Source organism: Pempheris klunzingeri, chromosome 17 (assembly GCF_042242105.1).
Source record: "Pempheris klunzingeri isolate RE-2024b chromosome 17, fPemKlu1.hap1, whole genome shotgun sequence".
NCBI classification, from domain to species: domain Eukaryota; kingdom Metazoa; phylum Chordata; class Actinopteri; order Acropomatiformes; family Pempheridae; genus Pempheris; species Pempheris klunzingeri.
This window is the reverse complement of record NC_092028.1, coordinates 3,164,786-3,178,026: the sequence shown is the minus strand read 5'-3', so window position 1 is coordinate 3,178,026 and position 13,241 is coordinate 3,164,786. Positions and strand designations below refer to the sequence as shown.

The 13,241-nt window shown below is 40.3% G+C and overlaps 2 protein-coding genes across 3 annotated transcripts; one reads left to right on the top strand and one right to left on the bottom strand.

The window, feature by feature from the left end:
• Positions 1-231: 231 nt before the first annotated feature.
• tmem100a (transmembrane protein 100a) lies at positions 232-3,497 on the bottom strand. 2 transcript variants are annotated; one of them, XM_070848116.1, is made up of 2 exons: positions 3,286-3,497; positions 232-1,657 (listed from the first exon to the last, which is right to left on the bottom strand). In XM_070848116.1, exon 2 carries the CDS (start codon positions 1,566-1,568, stop codon positions 1,164-1,166), a length of 405 nt encoding a protein of 134 aa, XP_070704217.1. In that variant the 5' UTR covers positions 1,569-1,657; positions 3,286-3,497; the 3' UTR covers positions 232-1,163. The 2 variants fall into 2 exon arrangements, with proteins under 2 accessions (XP_070704217.1, XP_070704218.1); XM_070848117.1 differs by having other exon boundaries at positions 3,389-3,487.
• Positions 3,498-5,139: 1,642 nt separating this feature from the next.
• pctp (phosphatidylcholine transfer protein) lies at positions 5,140-12,548 on the top strand. The gene is made up of 6 exons (XM_070848002.1): positions 5,140-5,278; positions 6,361-6,478; positions 8,675-8,754; positions 8,887-9,058; positions 10,000-10,067; positions 11,569-12,548. Exons 1-6 carry the CDS (start codon positions 5,150-5,152, stop codon positions 11,629-11,631), a joined length of 630 nt encoding a protein of 209 aa, XP_070704103.1. The 5' UTR covers positions 5,140-5,149; the 3' UTR covers positions 11,632-12,548.
• Positions 12,549-13,241: the final 693 nt, after the last annotated feature.

The window sequence follows — 13,241 nt, the reverse complement described above, 5'->3', positions numbered from 1 at the left end:
TTAGAGGTGTTGGTAGGTGTAACGTTTTGATCTTTGGACAAAGCTGCACCAGCTGTTTCCCTTCATTTCTAGTCTTTATGCTAAGATCAGCTGATCTCGTCCTCACTCCAGTTCAAAACACAGACATGAGAGTGGTATTTCACAAAAGGCTGAACTATTCCATTTATTCTTGGACACTGATATCGGCTCCGGTATCGATCAGGTTCTGAAAAACCTTGAAACTCTTTCTTCCCAAACTGTTACATGTGTATCAATGAGTTTATTAATCCTCACGATGTCCTGGTAACAGAAAATACATGCAAATGATGACATCAAAACAAAGCATATTCTACATTTAATATGTTTTACAGTGAACAGTACACTGAACAATATGTGATCATCACCCAATGCAATAATGAGTTTGATGATTTTGCCAAGAAAAAGCAAAACTACTCACAATGCTGGATTAATCGCTTTTAAAATTTGCTAATAGATGCTGTTTATTAATGAGTATGATTATTATGAGGGATCAAAGTGCTTTAATAGAATATATATATATATATATATATGTATATTTAAGGTTGAATATTCTCTTTATATATGACTGATGTATGTGTCATCTAATCTGACATGCTGAACAGAATATACTGACAGATTTTTAACAAAAATCCTCATGTTAAGTACCATACTTCCATTACAGGCCTAAGAATCATTCCCTGTGAGGTGAACACTGAGACTTTTCAAACAGATATGTCTAAGTTGAAGCATAGTAAATGAGGCGTGAATCATTGTCCTGGATTTTTCAGTTTCCCTCTCCTTTTCCTTGACTTTTAAACCACATTGCCTCCTATTACAATCAAAGCCACCACATCCAACAGCAGATTAATGGGAGACTTCCTCTACATCGCGTTGCACAGTGGTAATTCATCTTAATTGTGATACATTCCTTCTGGCTGCGTTCCCACCTCGCCAGATGCTCAAAGTCTGTTTGACAAATAAATCCCTTACAGTGCCTTCAAAGCCTTAAGTTCTGGGCCCTAAGAGTCTGCGCTCAGAGCTTTTACAGGTCACAAATCCAGCACACGTTGGATGACATCTGTCCACAGCTGGTTCTCCAACTCCATCTCAACATCAGGCCTTTTCTGACTCAGAAAACCAGGATATGAGCCTTCCATACTGCTAGTTCAACTAAAAATACTCCTCTGGTTTGCAACCAGGGCGGTTTGGCTCTCCCGTCGCCTCTCCTTCTTCCTCTCCAGTCTCATCTTCCAGCAGACGACGCTGGACGCTAAGAGCACCAGTCCGGCCGAGAGGAGCACCAGGCCAAAGTAAGAGATGGTGGATCCGTGCGAGTTGAAGCTGTAAGCCACGGCGGTGACCACGATGCCGGCGATGAGGACCACCACGCCAAAGGGGACGGTGCAGCGGTAGCAGGACAGCTCCGTCCCGCCGGTGGCTGCAGTCAGCTGGACTTCATTGACCAGGGGGATGTTCACCGATGTCGCGGTGGCTGCAGGACGTTCGTTGTTGTTGGCCTTCTCTGGGGTCGCTGGCGTTCTCATGGCGTCCTTATTATCTTCTTCTGGCATTGCAGAATCAAGGAGCCTCCTGCTAACCAACCACAGATGGTTCCTCGCTGTTGCCCTTTCACCTCTTTTCCTTGCTAGGGTCTCCCAGGCTATGTGGAGAAACAAGCAAACTCATTAAGTGAAAAGTTGCTCAACACTGGACACAGAAATCCAGAAGAGAAAGAGACCGTTCAGATGTTTTTTGTCAGAATTCAACACCATATTTCACAATCCGACACAACTTCCTGAGCGCCGCACGCTGCTTTAACGTAAACTCTTTGTACAATCACAGCCGCCTGAACCCAGTCAGAGGAGTTGTCTGAATGACGCAGGACCACTCAGCCCAGCACGAGCTGAGACATTCCCTGGAGAGCGCAGGATATGACATTACAAACTGCTCTGTGAAATGCGAGGAGCTTCGAAATCACAAGCAATTTCACAAGCACCCCCCCCCCCCCCCCCCCCCAAGCTCACGCCTGCTGCGTGGAAAGCTGTGATTCAGACCCTTCAGAGTGACAATAAATGGGCTGCATTCCAACATTGTCAGAGTCTTGAAACACTTATTTAATCCTTCTCATTAAAAGAACAGTGTTTCTCTGACATGCTCTAGACGAGTGGGTCCCAAACAGGGCGTCAGACCCCGTTGAGGGGTCAGCACCAAAGCTACTACTGAGATTATGTAGTCTCTATTAGGAGGAACATGTTGGAGTTTAAGCAACCTGGGTGGAGTTTACATTCTACACATGCTGGATATTTAATTGGCTGATTCCACTAACAAAAGATTCACTGTTTCCAAACCAGGATTTTATTCCTAACACAGCAAAGATAATGATAATAGAACAATTTATTGGTTCAAGCAAAACATGAAAAAACGTTCACTGTTTCCAGCTCATCCCATGTGAGAGTCTGATGTTTTCCTTTGTCATATGGGATTGTTTTTGAACTGTTGGTCAAATAAACCTAGAAATCCATACACATCTGCTTCAGCTGTAACAAATGCATATTTCACCATTTTCTGCCACAAAAAAATGGTGAATCAAAATGATAATTGTCAGATTCATTGATAATTCCTGTTATGAAAAATAATTCTTCTGACTTTTCTCAAATCTTTGCTCATTTCTTGTGAAGTATAGGAGAGCTTGGACACTAAGAACTGCTCAAGTAAAGCAATGTGAGAAGGAACAACAGCCTTTGGCTGAACCTGTCATGGGGTTGTCAGTGTTATTAGGCTATTAAGGATTTAAAGACAACAAGTTTGGCAATAAATGTTCTGGAGGACAGATCCACATTTGGAAAGGGTTTGGAACCCTGATGACTACCTTCACAGAGGATTTTTTAATGGGGAAGGAGAGGTTACACAGTTGTGAGGACTGCTGATTACAAAAGAAACATTTATTCTTTATTAGACAACAAAATGTTATGTGGAAGTGGAATTTGTGCCTGCAAACATTTTAAGAAAAACAAGTATTTGGGGGGTGAAAAAGGTGCAAGATGTAAAACAGAAAGAGAAGAGTGTCAAACTTCTAAACATCTACATGACAACCCATACTAAGTTTTCTTTCTTTAGTATTTTATAATCTTCTCTGCCATATAAACTGACTTTATGTGGAACCAGGCTCCAGCTGGTAAAAAGTGAATTAACGACCTTTAAGTTGAGCTTTAAGGTTTCTCTTGTTGTTTGCAGTGAGGTAAAACTAACTGGACAAAGCTCTGAATAGAAAGAAGAGAGGTTGGTTACCTCACAGCCGTTTTCCATGTCGCACGGTCTCCAAAGTGCTCCACTGCCGCAGGGAAACTTGTCTCTGAGCTCATAAAATATTCAGTCTGATTTATCTAATTACCAGTGGATGTTGTTCCTCTGAGCTGAAGGCGTCTACATACAGCGTCTGTGTCCGGGCTGCACGACTCTGACTCCCATTCATGAGGAACGTCCCCCTGTAAAGTCCTGAGGTTCTGGGCTGCGGGTCGGTCTGCCATCCCCATTGAGAACAACTATTTCAAGTATCGATGACTGCAACGTAAAGCTAAAAATAATAAGGAAAAATACCTATTCCGGTTAGCATTTCAAAATAAATCTCATTTCGCTGCCGGCATTTGCAGAAACTACTTTTCATTCATGGGTGCATTTATTTTGAAATTAAAATCAGTTTATTTCCGTAACTGTTTAGATGGCTTGACATGGCACTGAAACTCATACTTTAGTAGGTATATACTGTATGTGTGTCAAATATGAGGGGAGGGTAGAAACTCCCTCCATGCCCAGAGGAGAAATCAGCCAGCATTAGGCTTCTATTATTGGTTTCACATTATTTTATATATTTATATATTTATTCTATTCATTTTTCTGCTCACAAGTTTGCAGCTATTTGCAGAAATTATTTTCAACAGTTTGTCAGCACGTCACATTCAGGAAAAAAACAGCTAAATTAAGAAACACAGTCACCATTATGACGTCAGTTATGCAGCGTAAAGGAAGACAGAAGTCCATCACAGCATAATTACAGTTATCATGGGACACAAAAACAGATTAAAGGAGGAGTCAGTGTTGCACCTCCATAAAGATGTGGGACTCACAGATTAATACAGATTAAAGTACATTTTTGAAAAGGCAGTTCAGATTGAAGCAGAGGCCTAGATGTCCTGATAAGATAACCTACAGGTCGACAGACGTGAAGTCAAATTCTTTGCTTGTACATTTCAACCTGCAGAGGTCAGTGCAGCAAACATTCAGTGTGGGTTTGCTCTTTATCCCAAATGTTCTCACGGATCAGCAGCAACAACATCCACGGATGAAAAATTGCAAGAAATGTGAGCAGATTTTTTCTCAAGTAACAAATATTTGGGAGAAAGCGGCTGGCTGTGTCTCACGGCCCGTGGCTGATTCCTGGTTTCTTCCACGCTCACCTGAACACTGTCAACACTCACAGTACGTGAGACCGTGTGTGAGGCTCTCTCAGGGACCACATGTTGTTGACATGATTACATAAATGTCCCACAACAGCAGCACGTCGATTTACGGTCTAAGATGCCCCCACCTGTTGTGCACACTGTAAACACATTCACACTGTAGTAATTCCCTCTGGTCTGTGGAGGGATGTTCTCTCTGTTGCATAACACTTATTATCTCATACAGACACATGTGAACTGGGATTGTGGTTTGTCTTCTCCTCTCCCAATAGCAATAAAACATTTGTCATGGTAATGTTCAGTACAATAAGAAGCTCATCCTTTGTGTTCCCTTGTCTTTAAGTCAATAATTTGAGACACCCTGTTTTCTTTTTTATTTAATATTATTATTCTTTTGCATTTCTTCATCTCAAATTCATAATTTATCTCTCTATCAATTAGATATTCATCTTTTTACTCTGGTGTATTTGTCTTAATCTGCAAAGTAACTTGTAACTACATGATACATCCACATCATAAATATAGTACAGTGAATATATTCCTGCCAGTTGAAGTAGCATGAACTGAGAATAGTCCAGCACAGTGTTATTGATACAGCATTAAGACAACAGATGAGGTGTTTTATTGTGAAAGCCGCGACCGGAAGCGTGGTGTGTGCCTGCCTGCGCTGTGTGACAGATGTGACAGGAGCCGTCATGTCGCTGCGCTTCACAGATGAGGAGTTTCAGAGCGCGTGGAGGGAGCTGGATGAGCCGCAGCTGGACGGAGGATGGGAGCTCTTCACCGAGACCATGGGGGTGAAAATCTACCGGCTCTATGACAAAGTAGGAAACATTCATACAGCTGCTGCTTTCCCAGCAGGAACACGGCTGCTGGTGACTGACTGCATGAATTAGTCCGCGTCGAGTTTCCGCTTCAGAGCAGCGCTCTGGACCTGCAGCTGTGGGAAACTGCTCCTGTCTTTCTTTATAAAAATGGTGTGATTGCCATCTTTAATGTGATTCATTTATTACACACATCAGTAAAATACCCTAGCGGCCGACATGGGAAATATCCGGAAATTGAACCAGAGCTATTGGACCCAGAAATCGGCTATACCCGCCACACCAAACTCCATTCATATTTTTGTGAATTTAATGTTCCCTCTCCCTTGGGCACATATACATAGCGCATCGCACCTGCTTGAGCACAGTTTCTCAAAACAGAAGTTCCACTCTTCACCTCGGCAAATACCTGACACATCAAGTCAGTGGCTTCTAATTTATATTGACCGAAAGATGAAAACAGACAAAACAAGCCGAACGTAAAACTAAAAGTTTTGTAATCTAAAACTACTTGCATGAAAAAGGCTAACTGATAATCCCTCAAATTTAAATAATGCTTTTCCCAATGAACCTCTTTCCTCCCATAAGTATATATTCTCTCCATTGCCTGTCTGCTCTGGGGGTGTTAAAAGTGAAATGACTGAGACAAATAAGCTCTGTTATTTTAGAAACATCTTTTAACCACAATCGTGTCTTAGTGATTAAATTGATTGCAAATTGCAGTGCAGTGAGTTGTAGCCATATAACTATACACATAACTATTGCCATTGCCAAGGGAAAACACGGCAACCTTAAATTGATGTTTTTGTGAATGGAGTTTGGTTTGACTTCACTTTCTCTTCAAGAAGACAGATTTGGCTGCAAAGTCAAAAACTAGAAGAGCAGTTTGTCAGATTATTTGCATCCTCAGACCTGTTTCTGTGGGTTTTAATCAAATCCAACACACTTCCTCACTCGGAGTGAGAGAAGGTGCAGCACAGATTGGCTCTAATCAGAGTTGTGTGGTTTGGGATTAGTCACATACTGTGGGTGTGGCGTGTGGCCTGCAGTTGGAAGAGAGAACTTTCATGTGCTGTTTTCAGGAAACTGGACTTTATGAGTACAAAGTCTTTGGTGTGCTCACCACCTGCACTCCAGAGCTGTGTGCAGACGTCTACATGGACTTGACGTATCGGAAAGATTGGGATGAATATGTGAAAGGTAAAAGAAAACCCCAAAAGCAAACCGTAAGGCAAGCTCCACAGTGTCATTGTCCTCGCCATCTAGATCAACTCTCCCTCATCTCCTCTGTTTAGGATTAAGTTTTCATATTTATATTAGTGTCACATTAGCTCTGCTGACATTCATCATGAATACATCACTTAGTTACTTATTTGTTGACTGTAGCACACATGTTAACCTCCTGTTGTCTTTTCCATGAGGTGGAGTGATTTTGAATGAATGAGCAGTTTTAAGTACTGAAGTAACCCTTGTAATTCTTTATCCCTTTCTTCATGCACCTCCACAGTAACCTACAGGTAACATGTAGCTCTAGTCTGTTGTCTCAATTCAATTCAATCTTTTATTGTCATATACAATAAAAGATACACACACGTAAAAACAAGTTTCACCACACAACAAAATTCTTGCTTTGTCCTTTCACCTTCAGTGCCTTTAAATTTTAAAAAATAGATAAATAGAAAAAGAGAGGAGATAGATAAACAGTAGCTATACAAAAAAAACTATACACAAACACAAGTAATATATACAATTTAAGTAATAATTGCACAGAAACAAGTAAAAGCATTGTAGTGTAATGTAGCTACCTAGTCTGTTGGAAACACACTCCAGCTTGAATCCCACATACTAGCTGAAATGTTAGATGCAACATGCGATTTTAGTAGTAGCTCAAGAAGCTTTTCCCTCCACAGTACAGTGCTTTCTGGGATAGTCCCACCTCTGTGACTCCTCCTATAGTGTTGATGTGGAAGAACCTGGTCAGTCTTCATCTCTTTTAATCAATGACGGGCCTGGAAACAAGACTCCACACATCAGTGGTGATGTAGGTTTTAGCTTGGCAAACAGTCATCCCTGCAGTCTAGTTATAGGCTAGCCAAGAAAACATGGTGGCACATAGAGACACACGTGTTTGGCTCTTCTGAGCTATCCGGTCCAAACAACAGAGCCCACTCTCCGTTCAGCACATCAAGAAGTAACAACAAGGTCTCACAGTCTTTCTGAGCAGACAGTGCAGAGTCGGCCAGGGTCACTGAACAGGTCATTACAGTGCACATATCACACATTCCCTTACTTTTTTATCAAATTTATTTCTAACATTTTCTGACAAAAGATGTATTTCTAAAGAAAGTTTTCTAAGACTGATTTTACTCATCACCAAATTAAAACCACTTCTCATGTAAATTCAGGTTGTTGCTCGATATTTACCCATTACCTGCCAGGTGGAACTGTTGTGTAGCTCACTTATCCAACCGGCAAAGCTAACTTAGTTTGCTAATATACGCGGAGTATGATCGATATATCTGACCGTAAACTTGATGGATGCTGTTTAATAGTTATGTAAATCTTGAACAATTTTGTAAAAAACACATTGTTGTGGCAATAACATTTGACCATAGTAACTGTTAAATGAGTAAATAACTTATTTCTAAGAAGCATTCACTCGTGCATTTCTTCATTCATGCAGATGTAAATAAGATGAAGTAATATCGACATGTACAAAAGCTTTTCCCCCTCTAAAATGATCGTTTTTGGAAGTAATGTTAGCTTGTGATGCTACCAAGTTTATATAGTTGGTTGCTCTTGATATAATATAGATGTCAACCTTTAGCTCAGACATTGCTCAAGTTTTAAGTTGCAACCTGATTTAAGTCACTTGTTTAAAACAGACTAGTAGGTACTAAAAATGTAGGAGGGACTTTAAATTTTTAAATTTAATACTCAACTGTAGGGTATCAGTGTCCTCAGTCAGTCAGTCAGTCAGTCAGTCAGTCAGTCAGTAGGATCCCTCCAATACAGACCTGATGGAAGTAACAACTTATTCATTAAATGAATAATCTCAACATGTATTTTCTCCCACTTACTGCGTGTGGAGTTTAGCACTGACAACTTTTACCTACTGTGAGAGCTGCAGTTATTTTTATTTCTAATTTGTTCAAATAAATGTGGTATGGGAAGTATTCCACATGTGTGCCTTAAGCTATGTCAGAGAAAATCTCAATTTCCCTCCCATTTCCTTTCTTTTTCTGTCCATAGGAAATGAAATAATAATAGATTACAGAATATCCTCGGAGATCAGAGCATTACACCCTTTTTTAAGTGTATCATGTGTCCATCCACCTACAGCCGATGTTTAGCTGCTTTTCTATTCATTGTTTCTGTTGTCTTTTTGTTATTCAGAGCTCTATGAAAAGGACTTCAATGGACAGACAGCAATCTACTGGGAAGTAAAATACCCATTTCCTCTGTCAAACAGAGATGTATCCTTCTGGTTCACACAAATCTACTCAGAGCTCAGACAGTTCTCACGAACAAGCAAATGTTCAGTTTTAAAAGTACAGTTTATGTAGTTGAAGTCAGGCGAGTGTCTTCCCTAACAGCTCAAACCTCAGTATGTGTACATTAGGGAGCGGAGGGACCTGGACGTGGACGGCAGGAAGGTCTGGGTGATCCTGGCCAGAAGTTCTCCAGAGACGCCGTGTGCAGAGAAGAGTGGCGTGCTGCGGGTCAAAGACTACAAGCAGAGCCTCGCCATAGAGAGCGATGGAGCCGGTGGAACTAAAGGTACCACGTGAGGAGGGAACATAATGATATTACTGCCACGTATCAAGCAGAAATGATTAGCAGATTAATTGGCTTGACAGAAAATCCATTAAAAACATTCATGAACAGAATTAATTAAAAAATGGATGTTCAATGTTTTAGTCATTTATTACATTTATTACAGAGGGTTTCACTGACTGTTTGGCATTTTTCAGTTTTATATAATTATGAATTGAATATGTTTGGATGTTGCTGACATTAATATGGTGATATTAATGTAAATAGTTTTTCGATATTAATATACATCATGATAGGTGAAAAACACATCAAAGTACAGTTGCAAGCAGCATTGTGCAGGTTCTGACGTTTTCTTGCTCAACTGAAGGAGGCAGCTCAAACAGCCAAAATTAAATCTGCAAGCGGCAACAAGGGTTTCAGGTTTCAAAAAGCCACGTCCCAAGCCAGTGCCCAGGAGGCTTTTTTGTAGAGCACATTGAGCTGGGCTTGTGTGTTACGTTTCAAGTCAATAGGATTCACGGTGTAATTATAACCACCACTGTCTGACCCATTGGACTCATGTTTGTTGGGAAACAAATGCACATCGTTTTCAGTCATTGGGCCAAGTTTCATGTCTCTGGCCTGTTCCAGCTCACGGGACTTTGGCTCAATAGGGTTCTACCACTTTGGGCTTTTAATCCTAATAACCCAGGTGTCCAATAGGTCTAAGATAAAATGTAAAAGCATTACATAGGAAAAACTGTAAAGGTGTTCAATTTCCATTGAAATTTGCTTCAAATCGTTAATTTAAACAGCAGAGTTTTGTTAACATGAGGTCATCATGACACAGTTACCACCCAGTTTTGATTTTGGACTCTTGGTTGGACAAATAAAGCAATTTGGAATTGTCATCTTGAGCTTGGGAAACTCTCTTTAAAACCTTTTCAACATGTGCTTTGTTTCAGTTTTCATGAATTACTTCGACAACCCCGGTGGCATGATTCCTAACTGGCTGGTGAACTGGGCAGCCAAGGTGAGTCTGTTTTACTGCAATAGACATTCACAGCTTTACATAAAAGAAACAAACACATTTAATGTATTTAAACCTGGTTAACCCACTAAGCAGCTTAAGGGGCAGGGGCCTCTCTGAATGGGTCACATGCAAAGAATATCCTTATTGGGATCAGTTAAGTGCAACTTAACATGACTGTGTAGAGTTCAGGTTTCACCAAAACATGAAAGCTTCAAATTTGAGTCTGTAAATGGTTTAATCTCATGTTTTGGAAGTGAATTAACTATAGTGACCTGTAAATATCTTGTCACGATTTACAGTAGAAAGAAAACAGCTGTGTTGGGACATAATTCTCAACAAAGAAGGGGAATTGTATGATTTGAATGGCAGAAATAAAAAATAAAAAGTGTAAAAAATTGGTTGTATTGATTTGTAGCACATGTGGCTCTAAGGCTGTATCTACAACAACAGGAAAACAGCTACGTCTCTTCTTCCTTGTTCTCTTTCTTCAACAAAACAATGCACCACAGCCGACCTCTTGTGTGTTGTTGTTCATATTTACATATCCAAAGTGGTTCTGTTGTTGTTCAGGGTTACAGGACGCGTATGCTGAAGGAAGAAAAGCCTTTAAATGGAAATTGTACGTTTGGAAAGCCTAACAGCAAGGATGTATTGTAAGAACTGGATACCGAAGGCAAAGATGGCGCCTATTCAGTTCAATGAGAATTGCTCACTGGGCTCATGCGCCTTAAAAACTTCTTACTTCCGGATTAGGTTCTGGGTTATTTGGCCCACTGAACACGTGCAGTAGTGTCCATCACATCATGTGATTGGCTCAAACTACAGCAATGATGTCACTCATTCAAAAAAAACAAAAACAAAAGACGTCTCTGGGCTTTTGAAAAGTTTTACAAAGATTAAACCTCCAAGGCTTAAAAATATATAATACAAAGAGTGAAAATGGATCATGTTTATAGCTGGAGGTGTCCTGTCAGCAGATTTACAGACGCCTCTTTTACAATAGTGGTCCATGGAAAAACAGCTTTTTGGGCCACTGAGGGATTTTTCGTTGCAGTACTGCAGGTGGCTACAGGGAAATATTGGAATCAAGGCTCAGCGGCAGTCTTGTAGCCAGTTCTTACAATACATCCATCCCTAAAATTGACAGTGGAACATTTTGTTTGATAATATAATCTATCAAGACAAGACATTTATTAAAAGGAGTATTCAAACTTTCAGTGATGTGGAAGTTGTGAAGAAACTGCCTGCAAAATATGCATGTTCATTGTTGACCCACTCAGACAGATCCTTTAAACAGGGTGTGAAAAGGGTTCACTCCCGGGCCTCCGAGAGCTCCATCCCTCCGCCTGCTTCACGGCTTTCTGCCGTTATTGTTAGCAGATGTGTTGCAGGGCGATGTCAACAGCGCCTCTCCTCCTTGCCACTTGTGGGTAGGTCTTCTTGGCACATGTGCTCATGACGTGCTGTGATACACAGTGTCTGTGTGTTCTTTCTCCTACAGAGCGGGGTTCCAGGTTTCTTAACACAGATGCAGAAGGCCTGCAGCAATTTCAGCAAACGCTGACAGAAGAAATGAGTGCAACTGATGGGAAAATGGCTCAAACACAAGGGCTCAGTTTTCTTTTTTTTTTGTTGTAGTTTTGAGAGGTATTTTGATGTTGTGTGATGAAATCTGACTTTTCTGTATGGGATGTATGTGGCATGGTGTGGGCTGCTACTTGTAGCTGTAGCATGCTGTCGACTCAGGCATGATGTGCATGACTGGCCACCCTCATTAATAGGCTGGTGTGAAATCAATTTGGTTCTGTTGTGCTGTATAAATCAGTACTGTATTGTCTTTTCTGTGCAATCACTGTACCCTCCAGTCCTTCCACGATTTAGGAAGTTTCATAGAATATTTTTTAAATACAGAATTTCATAGTTTAACATATGATTTCAGCACTTGTTGCTGTTTTAAATGTGTTTTCTGTACATGTTTAATGAGACAGATGCAATCTAAGTTGATTTATTGTATGTTTGGTCACACTGGAATTCATTCATTTGTTATAATTAAGTGAGAATGAGGAATCTGCACTTTTAGAGGAATGTCGCCTGATTTCTTTCCATGGGTTCATTACATCTGCAAAGGTCATGTAATGATTCTCTATGCTGATTTTTGTATGGGTGTATATGGTCAAAGATCCAGTGTCTGATTGTAATGTAATGATTTAGGCTGTACCTCAGTGCTCCTGTTGATACATGTGAATATGGTGTAATCTGGTCATGAAAAATTACTGTGAAATGCTGCTGTTATTTGAATCCCTAAACTTTTATTTGGAATGTAGTACTGTAAATCGCCTGTCGCATGACTTCACATCCACTACAATCATCGCAAGTAAAATACAGATGGGATATGAACATGGTGACTAACACTAATCACTGCTGTATTAGACGCACTTAGCTAAAACTAATGCAATCTAATACAGCGGTCCTGCAATAAATTAATAAATAAATTCATAAAGTTTATAATGCTCAGTTTTTGTGTTGACTGTATGATCATTTTTGAGGCCGTAGTTTGTGGTGCTTTTGAACTGTATGTCAAATATTATTATGTATTACACAGGGAAGTGATTCTGTTACTGAGCCTACCCTAACTGATACAACATTTGGTGTTTCTAAGCAATGTGACAGTATTAACAGATGTGTCATGATAGAAAAGCTTACCATAGCACACCAGGAGTCATGTCCCAAATTATTTTAGGTCTATTTGAGGTCTACATTAGGCATCAATGATGAGAAAGTTTAATATTTTTATACATTTTGTACAACAGTGGTATCCCTCATATTTTGTCTTGAAGAGCAGCTGGAGTATCAACTTTTCGACAGAGATGTTGTCAAACCCTTGTTATATAACCTCCCTATTCCCCCCCAGTGCATATTTACACTTACACCTAATTTGAATTATTTATATGCAATAAGGACAGGGGCTGCTATCACAGATCCAATTAATTAAAAATACATTCCTCCCTCTTTGTGTTTTAAAACATCAGATGGAGATTCTTTTCTCTTGTTGTCTGATGAAATTTGAATTAAGCAGGCCACGAGTTGATTCTTGGTTAAGGCTGGTTTATTGGCATGTGTAGTCAGACCAACAGGAGGACACAAGGTACGCCAAGAGTGAAACAGTGCAGACAC